Source organism: Protopterus annectens, chromosome 2.part2 (genome assembly GCF_019279795.1).
Source record: "Protopterus annectens isolate FY-2018-M chromosome 2.part2, PAN1.0, whole genome shotgun sequence".
Classification (NCBI taxonomy): Eukaryota; Metazoa; Chordata; order Ceratodontiformes; family Protopteridae; genus Protopterus; species Protopterus annectens.
Window position 1 is genome coordinate 740,440,234 of NC_056730.1, and position 23,392 is coordinate 740,463,625.

The following is a 23,392-nucleotide window of genomic DNA, read 5'->3' on the forward strand; positions in this document are numbered from 1 at the left end:
AAATCCTTTTGTAGGCCATGTCTTTCCAAGTTACAGCTACTACTTTGGCCCCCAGGCCAGGCACAATACAAGGTAGAGGGACTCCTCTCTTCAAGTCATACTCAAACATCAAACTCATTGCTCAAGGATACCTAATCTCATACACCTCACCTAGCTGGCTAATTTTCTCAATTCCTTCCCTCAGGAATACAGCAATCCATCTGCTATTAGCATACCTTCCTTCTCCATCCTGACTACCAAAACTAAATACTCTACTAAGGAAAATAAGTACAACCTCCAGCAATATCAAAAATCTCATTATACAAGGTGACTTCAGTCTCACTATGTTCAGCTGGATATGCCATGATTTGAATATTTTACTGTTACTACACAATCTCACCAAAGTAGTTAAACAATCTGCTTGAACCAATTTCAAATCCTCTTGGCATTCCCTATTAATAAACCACTTAACTTCAAACAAGCTCATCCTCCTACTGCTCTTCCCCCGCTAAATACTTCTACAAATAAACATCAGTTTTCCCCTTCTTCTCCAAGGTAATGTTGAATCTAACAGCCATCCATATCTCTTCACCTGCTTCCTAATTAATGCACAGATCATCAAAAACAAAACAGATTAATCATCAGTCTATGTGAACCTTATTGCTGTCACAGCCGTGCAGAAGCGGCCCTAGGTCAACTGGTGCCCTAAGCAAAACAGCTCCATGGCGCCCCCCCAACACATTACCTGGTGCCCCCACCCTGGTCTACCTACACCAAATAAATACTGGAAAAGTGCCCCTGCTATACCGGCGCCCTAGGCGGCCACCTAGTTGGCCTATGCCTAAGGCCAGCCATGCAGCCGTGAATCAAACCCAACAGCCCTTCCGTACATCACTTCTTTCCTGGCTACAACTACTACTTTGACCACAGGTCAAGCATAAGACAGGGCTGAGGGACTGTCCTCCTCTTCAAGTTATACTTAAACACACTTATTACCCAAGGGAACCCAGTGTCAGACACCTCAACTCACTGGCTACCCTTCCAAATTCCCTCCCTGAAGAATATAGCTTTGTATCTCACATTAGCGTACCTCCCACCTTCATTCTCACTTCCACAGATAAAATAACCTATAAATGGAAATAATATCAACCTCCAACAATATCAAAAACCTCATTATACCGAGTGACCTCAGTCTCAATATGTTCAGCTCAATATGCAATTATCTTAATACTCTACTCTTGCTACACAACCTCATCCAAGTAGTAACCTACATGGCCCAGTTTAAAACCTTCTAGGCACTGTCTGATAGATTTAGTACTAACAAATAAACCTTCCCTTATCTTAAACATCACCATTCATTCACCATCTGTCAGTGACCCTGCTCAGTCAGTCTTTTTGTCCACCATCCTTATGAAACAAAAAATCGTCCAAAGGTAATTTCATTTCACAATAAATCCTAAGTTAACATTAACAACCTCAAATCAGTCGTCTCCTCTACTGAATAGTTATCAAAACTGAGCTCATCCAACAGTAACACTCTGCTGCAGAGCTATTCCCTTTAATGCTTGCCATTGTTACAGAGGCTGTACAAACCTAAAACAAATTCCTGGTAACCTATGAGCTCACTGCTGTCCTAAAAGTGAGAGACAAGGCCTGGCATTCCTGGAAAAAAACAGCCTGCCATTGTAAACAGGCAACACTACATGCAACTCTGCAACCATACTAAACAGGCTGTACACCAGTATAAAAGTCGTCTGATGAAATCATATAAAACTTTACTAATGGCATCAAAAATAGCTTTTGCAAAGATGTTAATTGAGTCACCAGATGAAAGAACCCTCCTTAACATCTTCTGACCTGTCTGTCCATAATTTCCTTTTTCATTTTGGAAATCTCCCCACCTCTATTTTTAACCAGGTATACTCTCCCTCATCCACTCCCCCATCATGCATACTCACTTTCTACTTTAAATCCACTACCTTAGCAAATTAATCTTAGCCCCCACCCCCCTGTACACCCAGGTACAAACTGAAGCTTTGGTTTATCTATCACTGTATGGACTACATCTTGACTCCACAAACACACATATACTACTTGTGTATTTCTCAAAATAACATATCATGAGTAATGTCTGTAAAAGTGCTATTGTTAAACCACTACCAAAAAATTCAAATCCCTCAGTTGTCCATTCAACTTGTATTCTCCCAGCCCTAGGGAAAATTTTGAAAAATTGCTATACCTACAACTCACGCAAAAACATCAGTCAATACCACGTCTTTCTCAAAAACAGCAAGGCTTCTGGTCTGGTTGCAGTACATCCACAGCCCTCTGGGTACTCACTGGCAACAGAGCTATTCACTGGTACCATTTTAATCAACCTCGCCTGTCCCTTTGGTCTGGTCAATTACATAATTCTTCTGCACCACCTCATTGAAATAGGTGTCAGCCAATATGCACTACCCTGTTTAAAAACTGTCTAATCACCATTTCTCTTTTCAGTTTAACTCTTCTAGTTTACTGTCAGCCCCTCTGCTAAAAGGGGTCCCTCAAGGATCAGTTTTGACCCTTGTCCTTTTTTGCATGTACATTAACAAACCCCCAATTGACTTACCACATCTTCCCCTCTTGTTTTATGCGGATGAATTGATTTTGTTCCACTCCAGTCATTCTCTTCTATCTAGTTAACTGCTGCTGGTGGACTTTCACTGTCTCTTTCAATGGATCACTGATAACCAAATATTACTTAACTCAGCTATAACTAAAACAGTGGTGTTTGGAAACAGGCAGAAAATCTCAGCTACTTCCAGAATCATACAAATCCATGATCATATTAATACCACCATCAGAAATGCTTCTGTATTTAAATATTTAGGACTTTGGTTGGATCCATTTTTAGACTTTAATATTCATATGGAAAAAAACTCACAAGAAAATCAAATCTTTCATATTCTGGATTAATACAATTTGCCAGTTTCTTCCCAAAAATACCAGAAATGCCATTGGAAAAGGTATCCAACTAGATCGGTTAGAATATGGTCTCCTTATCATCCAAGCAAAATACAGCCACCATTCAAGCCCCCTCTAATGCTGTATATAGGTTGATAACTCTCTCCCCGAGAAATGAACACCACTGCAAAACTCACAGAAAAAGCAAACAGGCTTCCTGTGAGACAATATGCTTACTTTCTGCTTGCCTCACAACTATTTAAGCTCATTAACAATGAGTCCTTCTCCCCTCTTGCATCAAAATTATTCAAGAAGATGCCATCCTATAACCTGAGAAGTCTAAACCACACAGGTCCTATACTTCAATGCACCCAAAGTAGACTTCAAAGCACACACTGTCTTTTCTTCCCTAGGACCCAAACTATGGAAATCTCTCTCCCAGTCTTAACTAAAGATCAATCTTTATGTCCCATATTCTGATCACAGCTAAAGGTTAACCTTAAATCATGAGGTCAATCCAATTTCTCACACACACACAAACAGACACATACACACACATACACACACACACACACATATATACACACACACACACACACACACACACACACACACACACACACACACACACACAGTATCTCTCTGTCTCGCTCTGGTAATATAACCTAACATGCTTCCTCCTCCTCTTTCCCTTTCTCTTTCTACAAAATGCGTTTCTAAATCACACACTTAGTAAAAATGCTCTCATGGTTGATATAGTAATTCATAATACTTCATCAGATGAAATTACTATTACTGTTTCTGTTTTGTCTACACATTTGTAATACTTTTGTGTAATTTACTCTACATGTTGTCCTTTGTATTTCTCTGCTTATAGTGTCATGTTTAGTGTGTGTGTGTGTTTTATGTACATTTTTCCTTTCCTTTTCTTGGTACACCTGGACCGAGCCTAAAATAAAGCCATTGGAGTCAGTGCTGTGCCATTCAAAGTAAATAACTCAGTAAATAAGTAATTTGAAAACTTAGAGCAAGGACGTCTACTCAGTAGGTAAGATATGTGTGTATGCGTGTATGGTGTGTTTGTGTGTCTGTGTGTGTCTATATGTATGTGTGTGTGTGTGTGTGTGTGTGTGTGTATATATATATATATATATATATATATATATATATATATATATATATATAGGAAAGTAAGAGGGTACTAGACGGAATAACTATGAGAGTTTAAGGGAAATAGTATGAGCAGAACAGAAGGCATTATTGTTCATGGGGTTCAGGCATGTTGCTATAGACAGAATAATGCCAACTAAAGATAAGTGCAATCATTTGTTTTAATTGAAGTCCTGTGGGCTGGTAGAAAGATGCTGGTATGAGTCCTATAAAATGATCTAAAATGCCATTGAAAATAAAAGGAAAATCTAATTGGTCTTGTAGCCAAACACCCAGATATATGACTAACAAGATTTTCTCAATGAAGATGTCAAAATGAGCATAAAATAAAGTGGTAAGGATTCTAGAAAGTTCTTTTGGTGTCAGAGGTTGTAGAGACTATTTTCTTGCCCCTTACTGTTCAAAATTTGAACTGTAATTAGCATTAGATGTATATAAAAGTCATGCTATAGTCTGAAATACAATTAAGCTGGTGATGTAGCTGAAGCTGCAACATCCAAATCCATACATTTCAGACTAGCTAATATACATGCCTCCTCACTAAAATACTGGAGAAGATTAGATACAACCATATGACCTGTCCTCTAACTACATCATTCATACTAGCATTCATACAATCAGACTTTGCTCAGGATACAACAAAACTGCACCTCGCTGTGGGAGCTCTGTCTTACACCTCAGCCCCCATATAGTAACTCCAAGTGCACACAAACTCAAGGGGAAAAGAAAAAGGTGTAAAATAAAAATAAATGCCACCTTAAAAAAACAGTATATGTGGCAATCTATGTTTTCAGTTCCAAAAGAGGCCAGCATTCAAGTGAGAGGTCAATGCAGACTTTATAAATTTCCATGTGGCCACTGTTCATTTTGCAGGCACATATGCAAAACCATGGAATTTACTAGTAAAAATACATCTTGTATTTTCAACATTAATATATTTGCTAATTGTAGTACAGATTGGGTGGTTTGTTTGGTTATGTGTACGTGTTCAGCATTCTATGTAGGGCAGACTTCCAGACCTATTAGATTACGCATTTCTGAACACCTTACTAATATTAGAAATAAATGTTTAACTAATGCTTTGTACAAGCATACTATAAAACACCCTACAGCACACTTCAAATTTATCGTCATTGACAATGTTCTTGTAAATAGAAATTTAAAAGCTGGTTGGCATAATATTTTAAATAAAAAAGAAAGAAGTTGGATTGTTAAATTGGGAAGTCTTTTTTCCCCTGGATTGAATGAACATCTTTAATGGTTGTTAACTGATTGGATGGGTGGAACCGGCTAATTATTGTATTAAGTTTTTTCTATATAAATGTGTTGAGTTTAAGCTTATGTAGAGCACATTGAAAAAGGCTTATGGCCAAAACCGGTCTGTGGATGTTTCTTTGAGCTTAATAAAGTCTGCATTAACCCCTCACTTGAGTGCTGGCTTCTTTTGGATTTGAGTTTGGTTGTTAGTTGGGCCGTTGCACCTGCCATACGAGCGGAAGCTTTGCTGTTGCAATCTACGTTTTGACATAGTAAACCAATGAGTACAATAAATATCCAGTCTTACTACTGTGATATTTTATGACATTAAACAAGTCACATTATCAACAGCTCAGCTCCCACATTTTAATTTTTATCAATATTAATTTGTATCCTCTAAAAATGGTATAGTGAAAGTGCAGTTTGTTAATAATAGATATCTTCTATCTCAGTGAAAATATGCAATGAAAATAATATATCGTTTACTGATATGCTATTGTGTTGCCTCTGGCCTGGGACATGGCTGAAAAAAATGTCAGCTGACTAGTCCACTAATCCATTCAACCAATGAACAATAAATAAAATAAAGTATAATTACGTAATATGATGTCATAACATGCAGCACTAAGAACTCTGATGTTCCAAGAAGCAGAAACACACTGTAGGATTTAGAAAGGCTTAACACAATGCAGAAGCCTTAGTCCCAATGGTTTCCACATTACACTAGGCCTTTCAGATTCAGAAACTAAACTACCACTGAGGTTTTCTCCTCTCAGGGGCCTCATCATGGAGACCAGTCATGCAAGTGAAGTAACATGCTAACATGGTTTTCCAGAAGAGTGACTAATGCTATAAACAGTGTGTTGTCCCACAGAAATGTCCACAGCTCCCAATATGCAGGCGGGGAATGCATCAGAAAATCACTCAGCCAAGTAAAATTTTATTGTAGAAGTAAAAAGTATCCTCTGTAAAACACAGCAGTTACCTATTCACCCCTATGCATTCAAATGATTAAGTGTTTCTATGAGTGTAAGCAAGTATGAGCAGGCTTGCTTGTGGATGAGTGGCTGTGGAGATATGTATGGAATGTTTGGAAGTGTGTGTGTATGCGGGTCTATATTAATTCATTGAAATACGTATTCATCAAATAGGTATTCAGTAAAGGCTAAACAGTGAAATTCATTACAGCAAAAAGGCTAAACAGTGAAATTCATTACAGCAAAGCATGGACTTTTTCCCAGGGTTAGGAAACACTTGCCCTCTAGAACTCCGGAACACACACTGCAATAAATCAAACCCACCCAAGTAAAGGCCTTTGCCCCCATACCCCCAATGTAGAGGGCTGCACCCCCCTAACTACATATACCAACTCCAAAATCATACTATGGTGGGGAAAAGGGCAAACTTATGCTGATCGCCCAGTGGTACTTAACTCTGGGAAAAATTCTGTGATTAGCTGTAATGAATTTCATTGTTTAATCAGTGAATACGTATTTGACAAATAAGTATTTCGATGAACTAACATAGACCTGTGTATGCAAGAGTGTCTAAATATGTGTGTGTGTGTGTGTGTGTGTGTGTGTGTGTGTGTGTGTGTGTGTGTGTGTGTGTGTGAGTATAGGGGATGCCTTTCCAAACATAATGCAGAAAATTAAAACAGATTCTAAATGCAAAACGCTGAAAAAAGCAAATTAGCAGTTGCACAAGCAGAAAATGTAAAAAAGGTAAAGTTATGGAGAATGAGAAGTCTTGTCTAAAATGACCTAATACATGAAAGCCTCATGTTTTCTGGGCCTCATCCATCTTCCTGACAATAAAAGTATAGGTCCCAGAAAATTGTGTTTCATCTGTTGAATCTGCTGAAACGTCAAATTTACTAAAATTTAATCTCACAGCTCAGAACATTGCCAGAATGCACAGATCAGGAACAACCTATTTCTCTGTAAATCCTGCAAATAAAAAGGAGATTTTGTAACTATTGTGCAGAATCATCTTCCAGTATACACAAACACATACTTCACGTCTGTCCAAAATTTCACATAATTTGCAGAGTTTTGCAACATAATTTTGATCTGTTGCTCATAAAACTTGTGGTAAATCAATGAGGATTGACGCTACCAAATAATGACAGACATTTGAGTTTCAGGCTTCATTTCCCTCGGAGCATGCATACCAATGCAAAACCTGTTCTATCAACTTTCTGAGTTTATAAGACCAATATTTGAAATCTACCTCCGATTTAAGCCTTTGCTGCCCATTTATTTTTGGCTTTGTACAGAATTTTTGCACTTTTTCCTAAGTAGCTGGTCCTAGCTTACACCTCTGCAGGTTTTGACATTTGACCTATTGAATGTTAATACCTCTTCTCACTTATCTGTCAGTAAGAAGTTAGGATGTTTTATTTGAAGTTTTGTTTTAAGTTCATCAAAGCCATGCTGTGTATTTTTATTGTAGAAGATACAAAAGTGCTTGTTTAAATAATCTTTATTTACTAAATGCAGATGACTAAGAAATGAAGTTGGCTGCACTTAGAATTAAGGACAATGAAAATGGCTAGTACAGTCTGGATGACAAAACAGGTTAAAATAAAACAGCTTTATCCAGCAGACATATCTGAGCTTGATTTTCACTACCTGCTATACAAAATGCATTACATTTCTTTTGAGTTCCTGAATGCTTTTTATAAGCTAATATCAAGGCTTGATGAATGCTACCTTTATCTGACTCTCAACTAATAAAATCATTTGCAAAAGAATGTATGTTTAGTCCATGTGTACAGAAACTGCAATTATGTGTCTGAGGCTCTGAAATGAGTTCTTAAGAACTTATTATGGTATGCACGAATATGCAGCCCATGAATGTGCATGAGCAGTTCCCAATGTTAGTACAACTCATTAACTGTTATTAAAGGCCAACAGTTAAAAGCAGAGGGACTCACATAACTGTGAATTGCTTTTTGTTATGTGGGTGATCTTCTCTCAAAACCGAGCAGCTGTGGCTTAGGAAAAATGTTTCTGCATGTATGCATTTGAAGAGAAAACAGGAGGCAAAGATTGCATTCTGCAGATATTGACTCCAGTACACCCTGTGTGCCCACGCAGGCAGAATGGCAAGCCACCAATGGAACAGCGACATCGGGTAAGAAGTTTAATTAGTTTTCATGAGATCACTGTGCTGGTGTGCCTCATGTTAACTCATTAGGAAATACCTCTCATAAGTCAAAGCACTGCGTATGGATATTAGCTGTGCTCAGATATGTTCTTGCTGTTGTAATGACATGATTAATCCTGCAGCCAATATAAAGATTTACAGCCTTTCGTTTCTGCTAACTAAACCCCAGCCAGGTTTAGGAAGTATATATATATTTTTTTTTTTTGCAGAAGGATCTGACTAGCAGTTATGGGGCAGTGAACAATGTGAAAAGAAAAAAAATAAATAAACTTTTATCTCAGTATTTAATCCACTGAAAGTTTCTACTCATGTTTTTCCTCATGTAAAACATTTACTTCAAACAGACACAGTGTTGGAGCTTATAAACTGCAAGTTACTGACTCTTAAAAAGATGAAAGTGACTTTTTCGGTAATAAAGATGCCACACAACAAGCTACCTCATACTGAATATTGTTTTGTGAACATGTACATATATGTCTGTGTTTATATTTTGTATAATGTGTGTGTGTGTGTGTGTGTGTGTGTGTGTGTGTGTGTGTGTGTGTGTGTGTGTGTGTGTGTGTGTGTATATTTATATATATATATATATATATATATATATATATATATATATATATATATGCTATGAATGTTATAAGTTGTATTTTCATCAGCCAAAGTTATTTATTATTAGCCACTCTCTCTGAATCATAATGCTTCATATTTCTAGACACAGTTGTGTTCTTAGGACTACTAAGCAACAATCTCAAAATGGTAACATACCACTCCCGACAGGTTTCTGTTTTCCTTTATAATTCTGACAAATTTATCCCTGTTTCTGTCAACTATTGCCACATGAATTCATATTTCTTGACTGGCCCCTATATCAGTGCATTTGTTGTATTTCTTAATTAACTTTTTAAAGTACAAAGCAATCATTGCTGAGATTTCATATTTTAGTTTATTTTTTCTTGACTCTAACTAGAACTGTTTTTTTTTTCTCCTTCCACATCCCCTTTTCTCTCTACAACAGCAGGAAGTGGAGGACATACTAGAGGACGAGGAAGATGAAGATGACAAAGATGACAAGGTAATTAGCCTTTCCATCACTCAAGTATCTAGGGAAAGGGGACAGTGGTGACGGTAGTGGTTGTTTGGATTTAGACATGATAACGTTCACAGTAAAAAAAATAAAAAGTTGAAAGTGCTTTAACACAAGAAAATTGGACACAGCTGTTTATCACTGTAACAACACTGGTTTATATTTCATTATAGGGCATGATAGTATAAATCCTTGTTATTCAGGGGAAGGGTTCAACAACTCATTTTTTTCCCTGGCTGCAACAAGAGTAACAAAATTGTGCTTGTTAAAAAAGTGATCGCTCTTGAAAGGATATCTGCACTGACAACCATTTTTTTCCCATCATCTGAAGGGCAAGAAAAGTGTCCTGTCACAGCTCTTAAATTAGAGTGCAATTCAGGAAAAAAAATGGCAAACTACAGATGTGAACAGCTCTTAAACTGACTGCTGGCTTAGACATTTCTTGGCAGTCTATAATGCTAGAGATATATGGGATCCTTGTTTCAAGCTACTGAGGGGTCCGTCAGTTCTGTGTAGCTTCTCTAATCCTGGTAATTGTCTGCTTGAAAGACGTTTTCAGAGAGTAGGGCAAAATCTGGGTTGATAATGGTTCCCTTCCATTATCCATGAAAATGTTTCACACTGTATTATAAAGTGGAAAACTAACTCCACAATAGTATAAAGGACAAACTTTCAACAGCTGTGCATAACTAAGTACATTTTAGAGTGTCCTGTAAGTATCTGCAGGCTGCAACATTTTTTTTAATTATTTTCCTAATGTGTATGTTAACTACTAAATGAAATGTTTGTCTGAATATGGCTTGCTTTTATATGTAATACAAAATAGGGCTTACAAGACAGAAAACAGACAGTAAATAGTCTATCTAGTCAGTGTAAACCTACAGTAGGATTTGTATTTAAGAAAGGGTTATGTAAAGCACTGTACACGTACACTTTGCTAACAGTAACTTACTTTATACAACTGCCAGAGCTGTGCCACTCTAATGCATTTGAAGTGTAATAAATTATTTTTGAGGTGTCAATCTGATGTTAAAAAGACTGAATCCTATCAGAACAATGTAGTGTACTCAGTTACTTTAGCTGACCTTGTGTGAAAGATTGCCCATTATGAAACACCTACCTCATGCGGTTAATTGTGTTCTGTTTGGTCTCAGTTTTGCAGCCTAATTCCATTCCACAGCAGTTTGGATGTGGATGTATTTTTATTGGAATAAATTCAGAAAAAAATATTTGTTTTGTTACTGCAGTCTTCACTAGGATATAGTTTTTGGGTTATCTAGACATTGAATGTTTACATTCACAAAATAATTTTGTACAGCATCTGGCCTTGTGGCCTTATGGATACATAGCAGCATACTAGCAGAGATCACTACAAATACAACAAATGCATGAATAAACATCAGACCTCGTGGCTCTACTGGTCTGTGTTACTACTAGTGTTTGGAGACTGGAGGAAATCAGGTTTCCCTCAGAACAGTTGGATCAAAGCATAGACAAGAAACTAGACCTGTCACTTTAACCTCACTGTTAATAACTTTATGTAATTACCTCTGAAGTAAGCAAAAAGTGAGTACCTAGTATAGGTTAGCTAGGCCCAGTGCCTATGAATTATGTTGATGAATCTAGCCAAGATGGATGAATGAATGACCAAAGACTATGAATATGCACTAAATAGATGGTACCGATGCATATGTCAAGATACCACACTAAAGGTTAGCAACTAAACTGGATCATACTTCTCAACCTCTTAGCGCAAGAAACCTGGACAAAGCCTGACATAATGGGGGGACAAACACCCAAAAATAAGCACACATTTTAAATATCACGCTTATAAACTTAAGAAAGTTGCTAAAATAACAGGGTTTGTGTTAGCATGCATTTTCTGAATGATGTAAAGTCTGAAACTCAAATGCATGCCATTATTTAGTGACTTTAATCCTCAGATACTCTCAGTGGTTTGTCAAAAAAACACAATTTTTATGAGGAACAGACCACAAATATGAAGCAAAAATCTGGACATGTTGCAAAAATATGTACAGTTGAGAGGTACTGGATAGTGATAGGGCCATTATTATCATGATAAACTGGGTAAAACAGTAGGTGTAAAACATTACATGGTAATAGTAAATAAACACCACTCTGCAGAAAGCTAAGTTGTAGTGGAGTGCATTATGGTCTGTTACTAGTATAGTCCTTGTTGTAATGTCAGATGCACATATTTTAATGGAGATTGTTTTCTGTTAGTGCAGCCTTAGATAAAATACCAAGAAACAGAGTAATGCTTCACTAAATACTATTCTGCAAATATCTGCAGCATGAGTGCACCGTGTATTTTCTGATTGCTGGGCCAACCCTTTCATTACTTATTCACTTGCAGCATATTCTGCTAATCGCATACACATACATGAGAAGAAGGCTGTTAATATGCATGCCAGTAGTAATTCACATTGCTTGTCACATTCAACACTGTTCTTTGCTTTTTTTTTAGAATTCTTCTGTGGCAGATAATTCTTTTATATCAGAACACAAACTGAATAAAAAAATCAATACATTTTAAACTTTTTCAGATAGTCTAGAAATCTATAAACAAAGAAAAGGAAAGCTGTTGAGGAAACTGCAAGGGAGGGTTGGCATAATGGTAAAGGCCTTAACCGAACAGATACAAGGTTCAACGTTTAGTTCTGACCTCTTGTTATTTGCCTTTGGTTGTAACAGTCTGCAGACTGATAGCCTAGTATTTACTTGTACAGATCTAATTAAGCCACATGACTGAATGAATTGTATGACACCTTTTTATTCTATTTTATATTACGTCATTCCTGTTTTGCACAGTCATTTTTCCCTTAAAATGGTGAATTTTCTTGCATTTTACTTGGATTTATATTTTTTAAGAAGAACTAAGTTTTAATATTGTTGTCTAAAAGTTCACCCAGTGTCCTTAACTCTGTAGAGGATTAATGTTCCTACAACAAGAAATATCAGCATCCTCATATGTTACCATAACTGCACCTCATCTATTAACAATGGTCATTGTTCATCTGCTGTATGCACTCTGGCCATTATGTAGCAACTGCTGTTCACACCTATGACAGACTGCAAGGCAGTCGTTGACTCACACACCAGAATGATAAGAGTTGATTCCTTAATCCCAACACACACACACACACACACACACACACACACACACACATATGTGAATTACTGTAGAAATGATACAGCCATAGGAATGCTATACAGTCAAACTATGTACACTTTAGGTTGTAGGCTGTAACAGCATTACATACAGAGTCTGTGTGTAAATCTCATTGATTTTAACCATTCTGCCTCTGTGTCATTCCACCCATCCCAGATCCCTATATATACTAATTTCTTACAGCCCACTGTGGTCTAGAACCCCCTTTCCATAAGACAGCAAGTGGTATAACTCCACAGGAGTCTTAATACAGGGCCACAGAAAAGCTCATTTTAACACCTATTTTAAAGTAGATCATAACAGTATAGATGGAATCCAATTAAACTATTAGCAGAGAGCGGAGTCTCTCTACAGCTTTATCTATCTTTGGTACTAGTTCACTAAAACAAGCACCAAAAATCCATGAGTGTGTATTTTTATGTACTAATTACTTAACCAGGTAAGGTCACTGACCATGTGACCTTTTTTAGTCACAACCCAGGCACTACGAAAGGCAAGTAATACACAAATAATGAGATGCACAGGTACAATATGTACAAGCTGGCCCAATGGCACAAAGGTGGATCAACTGTCGGTGCCGTCTATGACCAAAGCTTGAAAACAGGCTTAGTCTGCTGGTAGAGCTGTCTGAGAGAGACAGGATAAAGCATCCAACAGCCAGTTTTCATATTTTTAGGGAGGGTTCAGGAAGAACTGCTGCCTGTGTCAACCTCTGGTGGATATCGGAGGCCTCACAGCCTAGCACTTCATGAGGAAGTGGTTGACATGGTGGCGTCATTACATGTCACTCCTTCAGTACAGAAACAGTGAATGATGTAGGTGCAGAATGATGGCTTGCAGCTCCCATTTCATGGCTTCCCATAGATCCTCACTCCCCAACTATAGAAATTTCACTGTAAGGTCAACTCCCTAAAACGTCCGGGGGCCTGCCTGCTCAACGGACATGTCTAGAGTTTTCCAGTAAGAAGTTAATGAGATACCCAGGAGAAGTGTCGAGAATGTGTAGGAACATAAACAGAGGACTAGTGGCATGGTCTGAGGGTAGAAAAAAGGTTAAAAATGCATGATATATATATATATATATATAGATATACACATATACACAAATAAATGATAAGAATCATAACTTTATAGAAGTCATTATTATGGCTGAGTAAAACTGAATGTGATTTCACATTGTTAAAATGACTATATAAATATTTACATGCAACAGAAAAGACTGATATATGCTATAACCTCCCACTGATGTTGCTACAATAAGCTCTTAGTGTCTCAAGCTTTAAGTAATACAGAGGGGTATAATTTATTAGTCTTTGAATATAATGCATGAACAAGGGTAAGGCTTCCTGAGATGTTCTACTAGCTTTTGTGTGATAGTGCTGTACTGAGTTTCCTTTATTTAGCTAGGCAATTCAAGCTGATCAGTGACAGCTATAACTTTTTTTCACCTATTGCTTTCTGGAATATGGATTTCATTTTTATGTGAAAGGTCATAAAGATAGGAACAAAGAGTAAGTCTGTTTCTGAGTGTGAGGCAGTGCCCTTCATTCACCAATTTAAATATCAGTGGTGAGAGAAGGAATGTTGCATGGATAGTGACTAGGAGTTAGTAAGCTCTTTGTAGGACAGTACAGTGATGCTCAGTTCTTGGAAAGAGATGGATGAATTTACAAAAACGTTTACCAGAGTTTTATGAGAAGGATTGAGAACTGTTAGAGGAAGAATGCATCTAAGTCAGGGGCTAAATACATTCTTATCAATAGTGGAATAAGCAGGGTATCTGAGATGGCTAGAAATGGAATAAGATACTGTTAGCTATTGAGTTACTTAATTACAAACAGTAACAGTAGGGGTCTTGAAGGAAAGAAAGCGAAGTCAAGTAGAAGGCCCAGATATATTTATTGGCTTACCTGCTGGTTTAAGCTTCTACTGAGGGAGTGTATGTATAACTTAGAAGAGCTGGGCAGTCTATGATTTGGACTGAATGGTTGCATGGTTGCTGTTTTAGTGCTGCTTAGGCGAGGTTATTATTAGTTAGCTAATCACAGAGCAGGCTAGAGTCTGACTGAAAGTTGTTGTACAGACTAAGGATGTCTAGAGTATTGTGTAAGACAATAATATCAACACAGAGAGTGATATTAGAGGAGTGATAAGTCAGGCAATGTCATTAATCAAAAGAGAGATGAGGATAGGACCCACAAGTAGAGTAGGTCAGGGCGAAGGGGACAATTATCCCAGGTGCTGTCTTTTCCAGGGCAGAACTCACAAAAAAAAAAATAATAAAAAAAATATTTTTACAGAAATATATTTATTTATTTTCCTTTAAGGGAAACACTGGAACTGCAACGTTTTGCTCAGCTGAGTAGCTCGAAATGGACATCCAAGATACTCCATTGTGCCTGCTGCCCCCGCTTACATCATTTTGGTTCGACACTGCTCCAAAGACCTGTGATTGGCTGCACAGGTGGAGGGGTGGTGCAGCAGTGCAATAAACTGAGTTTTCAGGCCTATATCTTTGGCGCTAACAGAGAGCCAAGAGATTTCTGTGTCTTAATTGAATAAATCACTTGCTGTGGCTGCATAATTTATAAATAAATAAATAATTAACAGTAAGAAAGACTTATCTGGCTTCATTCCTGACCTGATTAGCTGATCAGGTCAGTGTTGGTCCATTTTTCTTACCACTGCTGGCTGCTGCTGCCTGCTGTTGGGTCTGCTGTGCTGGAGTCCTGCCCTGAAGACACCTTTATAAGGGACTGCAGAAGTGGAGAGGGCAGACAAAACAAGAAGTAGTTAATTAAAAAATACTAGTAGCAGTACCAAATGGCAATGCTGAGATGCAAACGTTTTGTGATTTCTGTATTGTTTGCATCTGTGGGTGGAATGAAATAGCAGATGGGGATCAAGTGATGTATTATGAAACACAGTGCTTTTATAATATTTCAGAGAATAGGCAAACTGTACATCAGCACCCTGATTGGAGAATGAATGTTCTTCAGCAGGGTATTAATGTACAAATAATGTTCCCTGAAAAACTAGTCCACCGCTTCATGGCAGCATATCAAGCTGCAGCAGAGCTCAGACTGAGAAAACCGAATGGCCGCCATTATTTTACACTCACTAAACAGCTTTTTTGCTGTTTAGTGGGTGTAAAATGTGAAAAAAAGAAAAAAAAAATTGTGTGTGTACGTTTGTCTGTGTGTGAGTGTATGCATGCATGTCAGTGAAAGTGAGAGGGAGTGAGCCATTATTTTACATTTGTTAAGCAACGCTTTTGCTGTTTAGCGATTGTAAAATAAAAAAAGAAAAAAATTTAAAAATAAAGTGTGTGTGTGTGTGTGTGTGTGTGTGTGTGTGTGTGTGTGTGTGTGTGTATGCGTGTATGAGAGTTAAGAGAGAAACAGAGAGAGATTGATCGAGCAAAACATAAAAAGTGTGTGTGTGTATATGTGTGTTTATGTTTCTGTCTGTATGTGAGTGAATGTGTGCATGAGAGCAGAAGCGACTGTGTGTGTGTCTGTGTGTGTGTGTGTGTCTGTGTGTGTGTGTGTGTGTGTGTGTGTGTGTGTGTGTGTGTGTGTGTGTGTGTGTGTGTGTGTGTGTGTGTGTGTGTGTGTGTGTTTCTGTGCCTGCGTGCATTCATGAAAGACAGAGAGAGTAAAGTGTGAAAGTGAGCTAGCGATCCCCTGGCAGCAGCATCAATTTTGTGTACCTCTCAAGCTCAGACATAGTTCTCAACCTATTAGCACAAGAAATCTGGACAAAATCTCACATAATGGGGAGACAAATGGTAAGAAATAGGGGCACATTTTAAATAATACTATTATAAACTTAGAAAGTTGCTAGAATAACAGGGTTTGTTTTATCATGTATTTTCTGAAGGATATAAAATCTGATACTCAAATGTATATCATTATTTAGTGACTTTAATTTTTAGATCATCCAAGTGGTTTGTCAAAAAACGCATTTTTATGAGGAACAGACCAAAAATATGAGGCAAAAATCTGGGCATTCTGCAAAAATATGCACAGTTGAGAGGTATGCTCCTAGATCAAGGTACTGGATAAGCCTACAATAAACAGGACAAAGGCTCAACACTGGAAAATATTTTAAATGATTTGTGTTAGCATCTATTTTCTGAAGCAGAGATGCGTGTGTGAGAGAGCGAGTGAGGTCTACCACTTGCAGCAGCAAAGAAGTTTGCATACCTCTGGAACCTTCAGCTGAAGAAATCTGGATAAAGCCCAAAATAAAAGGGGAACAAAGGCTGAAAAATAAGAACTGATTTTAATTATTCCTCTTATAAAATTATAAACTTGGCTAAATAAAAGGATTTGTGTTAGCATGAATTTTCTGAAGGAAATAAAACTTTGAAACTGAAATGTGGATCATTATTTAATAACTTCTGTCTCCAACGACTGGCAATAAACCAAATGTTTTCGGAGTAAGGGACCAAAAAAAAAAAAAAAAAAGTAAATACCCAGATTTTTTAAAGTGTTATATTTTGCATGTAAAATGCTCCCTCCAACAAAATTAACATGTACTACAGAAAGTTTGAAACATTAGGTGCAGCAACTATTTTACATCAAAAATATATTAAAAAAATAAAATAGTACTTAAAAAAGTAAATAAGTAAACCACAACAGTTTTACAGAGAGCCCGTTCTGTAAATGCAATAATGCCATCCAGGGTGTGTGTTAATGTGTAATTAACGCCCTTCCAGAAGTTGAGACCATCTACCTGCGGCATCGGGCCTCATAACACCCTGGGTGGGCGTTAATTACACATTAACACACACCCTGGAGGGCATTATTGCTTGCTTAATGTGTATTTTGAATCAAGACATAAGAGCAGCACTGTAAATATAGAAAGACTAAATCCATCCTTCCACAGCCCCTTTTCCCATTTTTGTACATGTGGTCAGCGTGTTACTTCAACTGTAACAATTATCTAGAGCCAAGGTTCACACCACTGGGGGGTCTAGCCCTTCTGCGGTAAGGGGATGTTGCAGTTAGGGGAAGTAGCTCAGTGGAAAAGCATGTATTTTGTTTGTATGAGGTCCTGAGTTCAATACCAAGTATTTCCTACATGCTGAATCCTTTCCTTAAAGCCACGTTGCTAATGTGGATATCTTTCTGGATAGGCTGGCATTTATGGTGAAACTTCACAGAGGAAACCTCTGTAGCAACATTGAATTGTTTACTTCATGCTTCTCTCTGAGTTTGCATAGCATTTTCCTGTTTGTAAAATCCTGGTTAAAGTTGTCATAGGTGTGTGTGTGTGTGCGAGTTATATGAAAATAATGAGTAACAACTGCAGAGTTTAAAAACTTGCACTGCTTTGAGATATAGCAGGTGATGAGACATGTTTAACTGGGTATAGCAGGTGATGAGACATTTAACTGGAACTTGTGGTGCTGCGTAAAGGGATACATAGACTTGTCATGTATATTTCTAAAGATGGAATCTGATCTGGAGAAAATTAGCATTTTATTTCTGTACTTACTGAACTAACCAATGCACTTAAAGCTAGTGGTAAATATAGGGAAAAAACATTAATCTTGTAATGTGTTTGTGCAGGTAACCTCATGCTTCTACTGGAGATAGACACATATCAGGAAAAATCTGAGACTAGTTCAGAAATAAACATTGAAATTATTAATACTGTTAACCCAAGGTTGAGGAATTGACGAAGTAAGGGAATGTGAATGTAAAAGAAGTCTAGAACTCTCTAATTATTGTCATTATTTATTAAGTGTAATTCACCAGCTTTTCCCCAAAACTCACCATATTTTCTAGGAGGAATTAAGAGAGACAATGCTAAATATGAGTCAAAATCAGCGACTTCCCTAATAAATTTGGGACAGTTGAGAGGTATGGTGGTAGACACTGCAGATATGTAATGTTTTATCATGCTTTGCATGTGCCGGAAGTGACTATCACATCTGAATGTTTGTGGAAATATCATGCCATTGACATTTTTAAATTGAAACAACTTTATTTTCATTACGGATTGCATTTATTCAAATTATTTGATATCCAGATCATTGAAAAGAAAGAAAGATGTAACACAGCTTGGCCTTGACGCATAAAATCAAACTACAAAAAAAAAGAGGAAAATAGAACAAGAATTTTAGGCAAGAAATATCACAAAAATCAAAAGTAGTAATAAACTATAATATTATTGTTGACGTCTTCTGCATCCTGAAGTAAGGAGTCAGGATCCTTCCTTCAGCACTGTAGAAGAACCAGCAGGTAAGGTTAGGACACGCAGGGTTATGTAATAGCAGAAGCCACGAGATTTGCTTTGGACATAGCAGCAGTGTTATTTTGTATGCCTTTTCCTGTGTGTGTGTGTGTGTGTGTGTGTGTGTGTGTGTGTGTGTGTGTGTGTGTGTGTGTGTGTATAGACATGCCAACAACAATTATGTACTACAGTTTGTTTGGGAGTGACACTTAGTGATACTTTTCTAGGGTCTGTGGATCCATTTCCAACGGGTTTTAACTTTTATCTGAGGTGAAATAGTCATACCCCGATGATATGTAACATGTTTAAAGGGCTAAATTACATAAATATGATGTTCTAATTTTGATCTGTGCTTTATTGGCTATTAGCTTTTTTGAGGGTCTCACCCAGGCTCCAAATGGCCTAGCTATTCCTCTGGAACCCACCATGGAAGATTACATTAGAGAATGCCGGAAGTGAAGGTGACAGAAACTGAATGGTTTGATAGGTTTACAACAGAGAAGATCCTAAGAATGAGATAGTTAGAGAAAGAAGTAAGACTAGAAGAGCTAAAGCTGAGGGTTTGAAGTTTTCCTATGATAATACTGTGACTGATGCTTTCAGAGACACACTTTACGTCTATGAATATAACATCTTCATGATGATTCCTCTTCACAAATGTGTAAGTTTTATCACGGAGGATGTAAATCTTGTGGTAATTTCTGAAGACACATTGTATTTGCTATGTGTCAAGATGTTGTATTTGTTAACATGTTGTAGGATTTAGTAATAGTTTTTTTTGTCCATTATCTTGTTTAAAGTATGGTACCTGTGCTGCTGCTTGATTGTAATACATAGCGCTGTGTCAGTGCAATCAGTATAAAGTTTGGACAGGGCACTAATAGATCTCCTGTTAATAGAATATGACATATCAGCACCCTTCTGACATGCAGTGGTACAATTGTCATAACTAGAAGAAGCAGCACCATTTCTGTAGTATTATCCTGCATGACTTGCTGTAAATTCATCTTTTACTTATGAGCGTTTGAAGTAGATGTTCAGAAATGGTCCACATGCACCAAAGTAATTATACTAGATCCATCGACCTCATAAGTGCAAAAGTAGAGCAAGGATCCATTTATCAAAGCAACTCCTCTCCTTTCAACAGCTAGAAGCTTGGTTACTGTTATCTGACAAAAAAAAAACTACTGCCTGGAGTTTTACTCTTTTTATTTGCTAACAAATATAAGAGATTCATAAAGCTTAAACTATAAATACCTTTGTGTAACATTCGATTGGAATGCTTTTAGTGTAATCGCTTCCTTTCTGTAAAAGGAATGTAGGTATGATATGCAGTTATACATTGTAGTTCATTTGTCATACAGTCATTTCCTTAGGTTTGTACAATTCACATGAGCACACAGAGAGGCAGCCAAGTAGAATAAGACAAACTGCAAAACATCAAGGCTAGACCACCATGGAGAAGGAATTGTAGTAATAAAATAAACTGTAGAGTTTAAAACAGCAGAGCTTTTAATACCAACTATATCACTTAAAAACTAAAACTCAAAAACAAAACAAACGTCTCTGATAAGCGCTTTCAGCTATTGTCTTCATAAGATAGTGATTCATAAATTGAATACTTACATGAAGGTGTTTCATCCAATCAAACAATAGATTAAGAAAGATTTGACCGATCAAAAACTGATCCAACAGTTTATCCTAGTGGTGCACTTTCTATAGGAGTATAGCCAATCAGAATCTATCACTGCTAACCCCTATAGTCAAATAACCTTGAAAGATTTAGCCAATCAAATTGTTCTTCAACATAGTTGAATAAACTGGTTAAATAAAATCTCATCACTTAAACCAAATGGTTAACCCCCAATCAAACAGTGAGCTCATGGGGCTTTAGCCAATCAAAAATCTACACCAAATGTTTCCTCTATCTTCATCCCAAAAGACTTGAGTGAATAAAATATAGTACATCATTATCGCTAGTGGCTGAATGCTACATCAAGCATAGATCGTCAGCAAGTTGTTCTAATTTTAAATATTCTAGATCGTAACTAAAATTATTCTAAGACTGTCACTCAAGTAATAAAACAAGCAGAAACATGCTGCTTATGCCAAATTTAGTCAGATGACATGCTGAAAAAAGTTCGAGCAATCACAAACTCTTCAGTAATACAAGCCATAAAAGCATAGATAGTCAAGCTTTTCTTCTAATACATGTTCAGTTCATGGGGACTTTGAGACATACATTCAGTCCGAGATAATTCCTTGCTTTTCGTTCTGTTGGTAAGATAAATACAGCACTTCAGCCAAAGATGAAATACTCCAAATGCTTTGTTCAATCCGATGACAACTTAAGAATGGTCTTAGCCAATTGAGATCTATTCAAAGACTTATTTACATTGGTCTAAACCATCAATCGCATCCAATCAAACCACTTTGCTGCCTTTCATTCTTTCTTCAGTACTCACATAGGGTGTGACCAATCAATCCCTTTCAGACTGGCTGTAACTTGTAAGTTTAGCTTTATCTAGCCAAGCTGTTCTGTGCTGTATTTCTTAGCTACACGTTGCTACTGGATTGTCTAATTCTAACTGGATTTGACTTTGTTGTGCAACGGGCTTCAGTGGGGCATGTTGCACTAAATAGACACATTTGGTTTGTTTTAGAGTTTACAGCTGTTGTCAAATATTCCTACATTTATTTTAGTCCTTTACCTAGTTTGCACAACTGATAAAGGTTGCTACTTGTAGCACAACTTGGCTAAAAGCAGCACTGAGCTGCAAGCTGCTGCTGTTGTTTGTTTATAAGAACACCTTGTTGTTCACTTCTTCTCTGCACTGCCTTGTACACTGTTGCTATTATTTGCTTATAATTTGTTTTTGCTACTTGCAGGTCAGTTGCTCAAATTGTTGTTGCTGATTTAGTAGTGCATTGCTAGCAGCTATTCCTATATACATTTATCTTTGTACTTTAGCTTCTTATTGACTAATTATATTTAGATGAAACCATGTATGTGGCAACTGAGCTTGATAAATGCTAGAAGCAACCTTTGAATGGGTCCAGAGTCTATTGGCTCTTTGAAGCATGAGTTTTATGGCATCCTTAAAGGGTCATTGTGAGGTGCCTGAATCCACTGACATTTGAAGAATGCATTTTGTGGGATCTGAGTCAGGCTGTCTTCATTCTAGTAGTGGCAATCAAGCTTTGAAGTGGGTAGTGTGTGGTATCTGAGCCAAGAATTAATCACACTATTGGTGTCATCTGATCCTGTTTTCTAGAGTGTACTGTTTCTAATTTGGGGTCTATATCACATAGTTGGAGTTTCATAACTTCGACTACCATATGTATGAACACATATGTCCGAAGTTACAGAACTTCAACTACGTGTAAAAAAAAAAAAAAAAAAAGGAAAAAAGGCAAAACAAAATAAAAGGTTGTATGCAGGGGTGCAAGCCCATCTGCACCCCCCATACCCCCCCGCTCTTTAAATATACCAACTTCGAGGTCGCACTACAGTGCAGTAAAGGGAAACTTTCCTTTACTACACTGTAGCGCAACCTCAGAGTTGGTATATTTAAAGAGCGGGGGGTGCAGTGGGGCTTGCCCCCCTGCTTACAACCCTCAGGTACGTTCTTTTTGTTTGTGTTTTTTTTTATTTACAATCAAAGTATGACAACTTTGAACTTATGGTTTCTACCATATCACGTTCAAAGTTGTCATACTTTGGCAGCGTGATACAGACCCGTAATTTGTACTATCTGGTCAGTCCTCATCCATTTGTGAATTTGTGCATTACTCTCTTAGTAATTTACTTATGTGGTATTCTCAGATCTTGCTGTGTTTACTTTATAATACCTGCATATCTAGTCTCCCTACTTATTAATTTGATTCAGTATATCATTCCTGCCATCGGTAATTTGACCCAACTGTCCGCCATGAAAACTCAATTCAGTTCTATGCCTTTTGTTGCCAGTATCACTGTCATGGTATTCTGAGACAGTGCAAAACCTGCCTAATGCTCATCAAAAACTGACTAGTGAGCTAACATAGCATGTTTTATGAGCACCTTAATTATCAATTCAACCTTAAGGCCACCTTCTCATTTACACAGATGGCCAGTAACAATACATAAGCTCACTCACAACCTCCACAAGATTCTACTATACTAGAATACAATGAGGTTGTGAAAAAACATTGCCTTGTAAAACTGAGACAAAATCCACTTATACAGCTCAACTGTACTTGGTGATATAACTCTGTGAATCCCCAGTGTGCAGACTGCAAGCCTTCCATTGCATACCTAGAGAAATGTCGTTGTAAATGGTGATTCTATAATCAGGCACACTGACACT

General features: G+C 37.4%; 1 protein-coding gene across 1 annotated transcript in view; it reads left to right on the forward strand.

Annotated features, from left to right (window-relative positions):
- MCTP1 (multiple C2 and transmembrane domain containing 1) overlaps positions 1-23,392 on the forward strand; it is a 3,344,116-nt gene that overhangs the window by 2,895,765 nt on the left and 424,959 nt on the right. Inside the window, exon 17 of the mRNA XM_044064134.1 lies at positions 9,536-9,592. Within this exon, the coding sequence (XP_043920069.1) occupies positions 9,536-9,592 (57 nt within the window). The remainder of the gene's footprint in view (positions 1-9,535; positions 9,593-23,392) is intronic.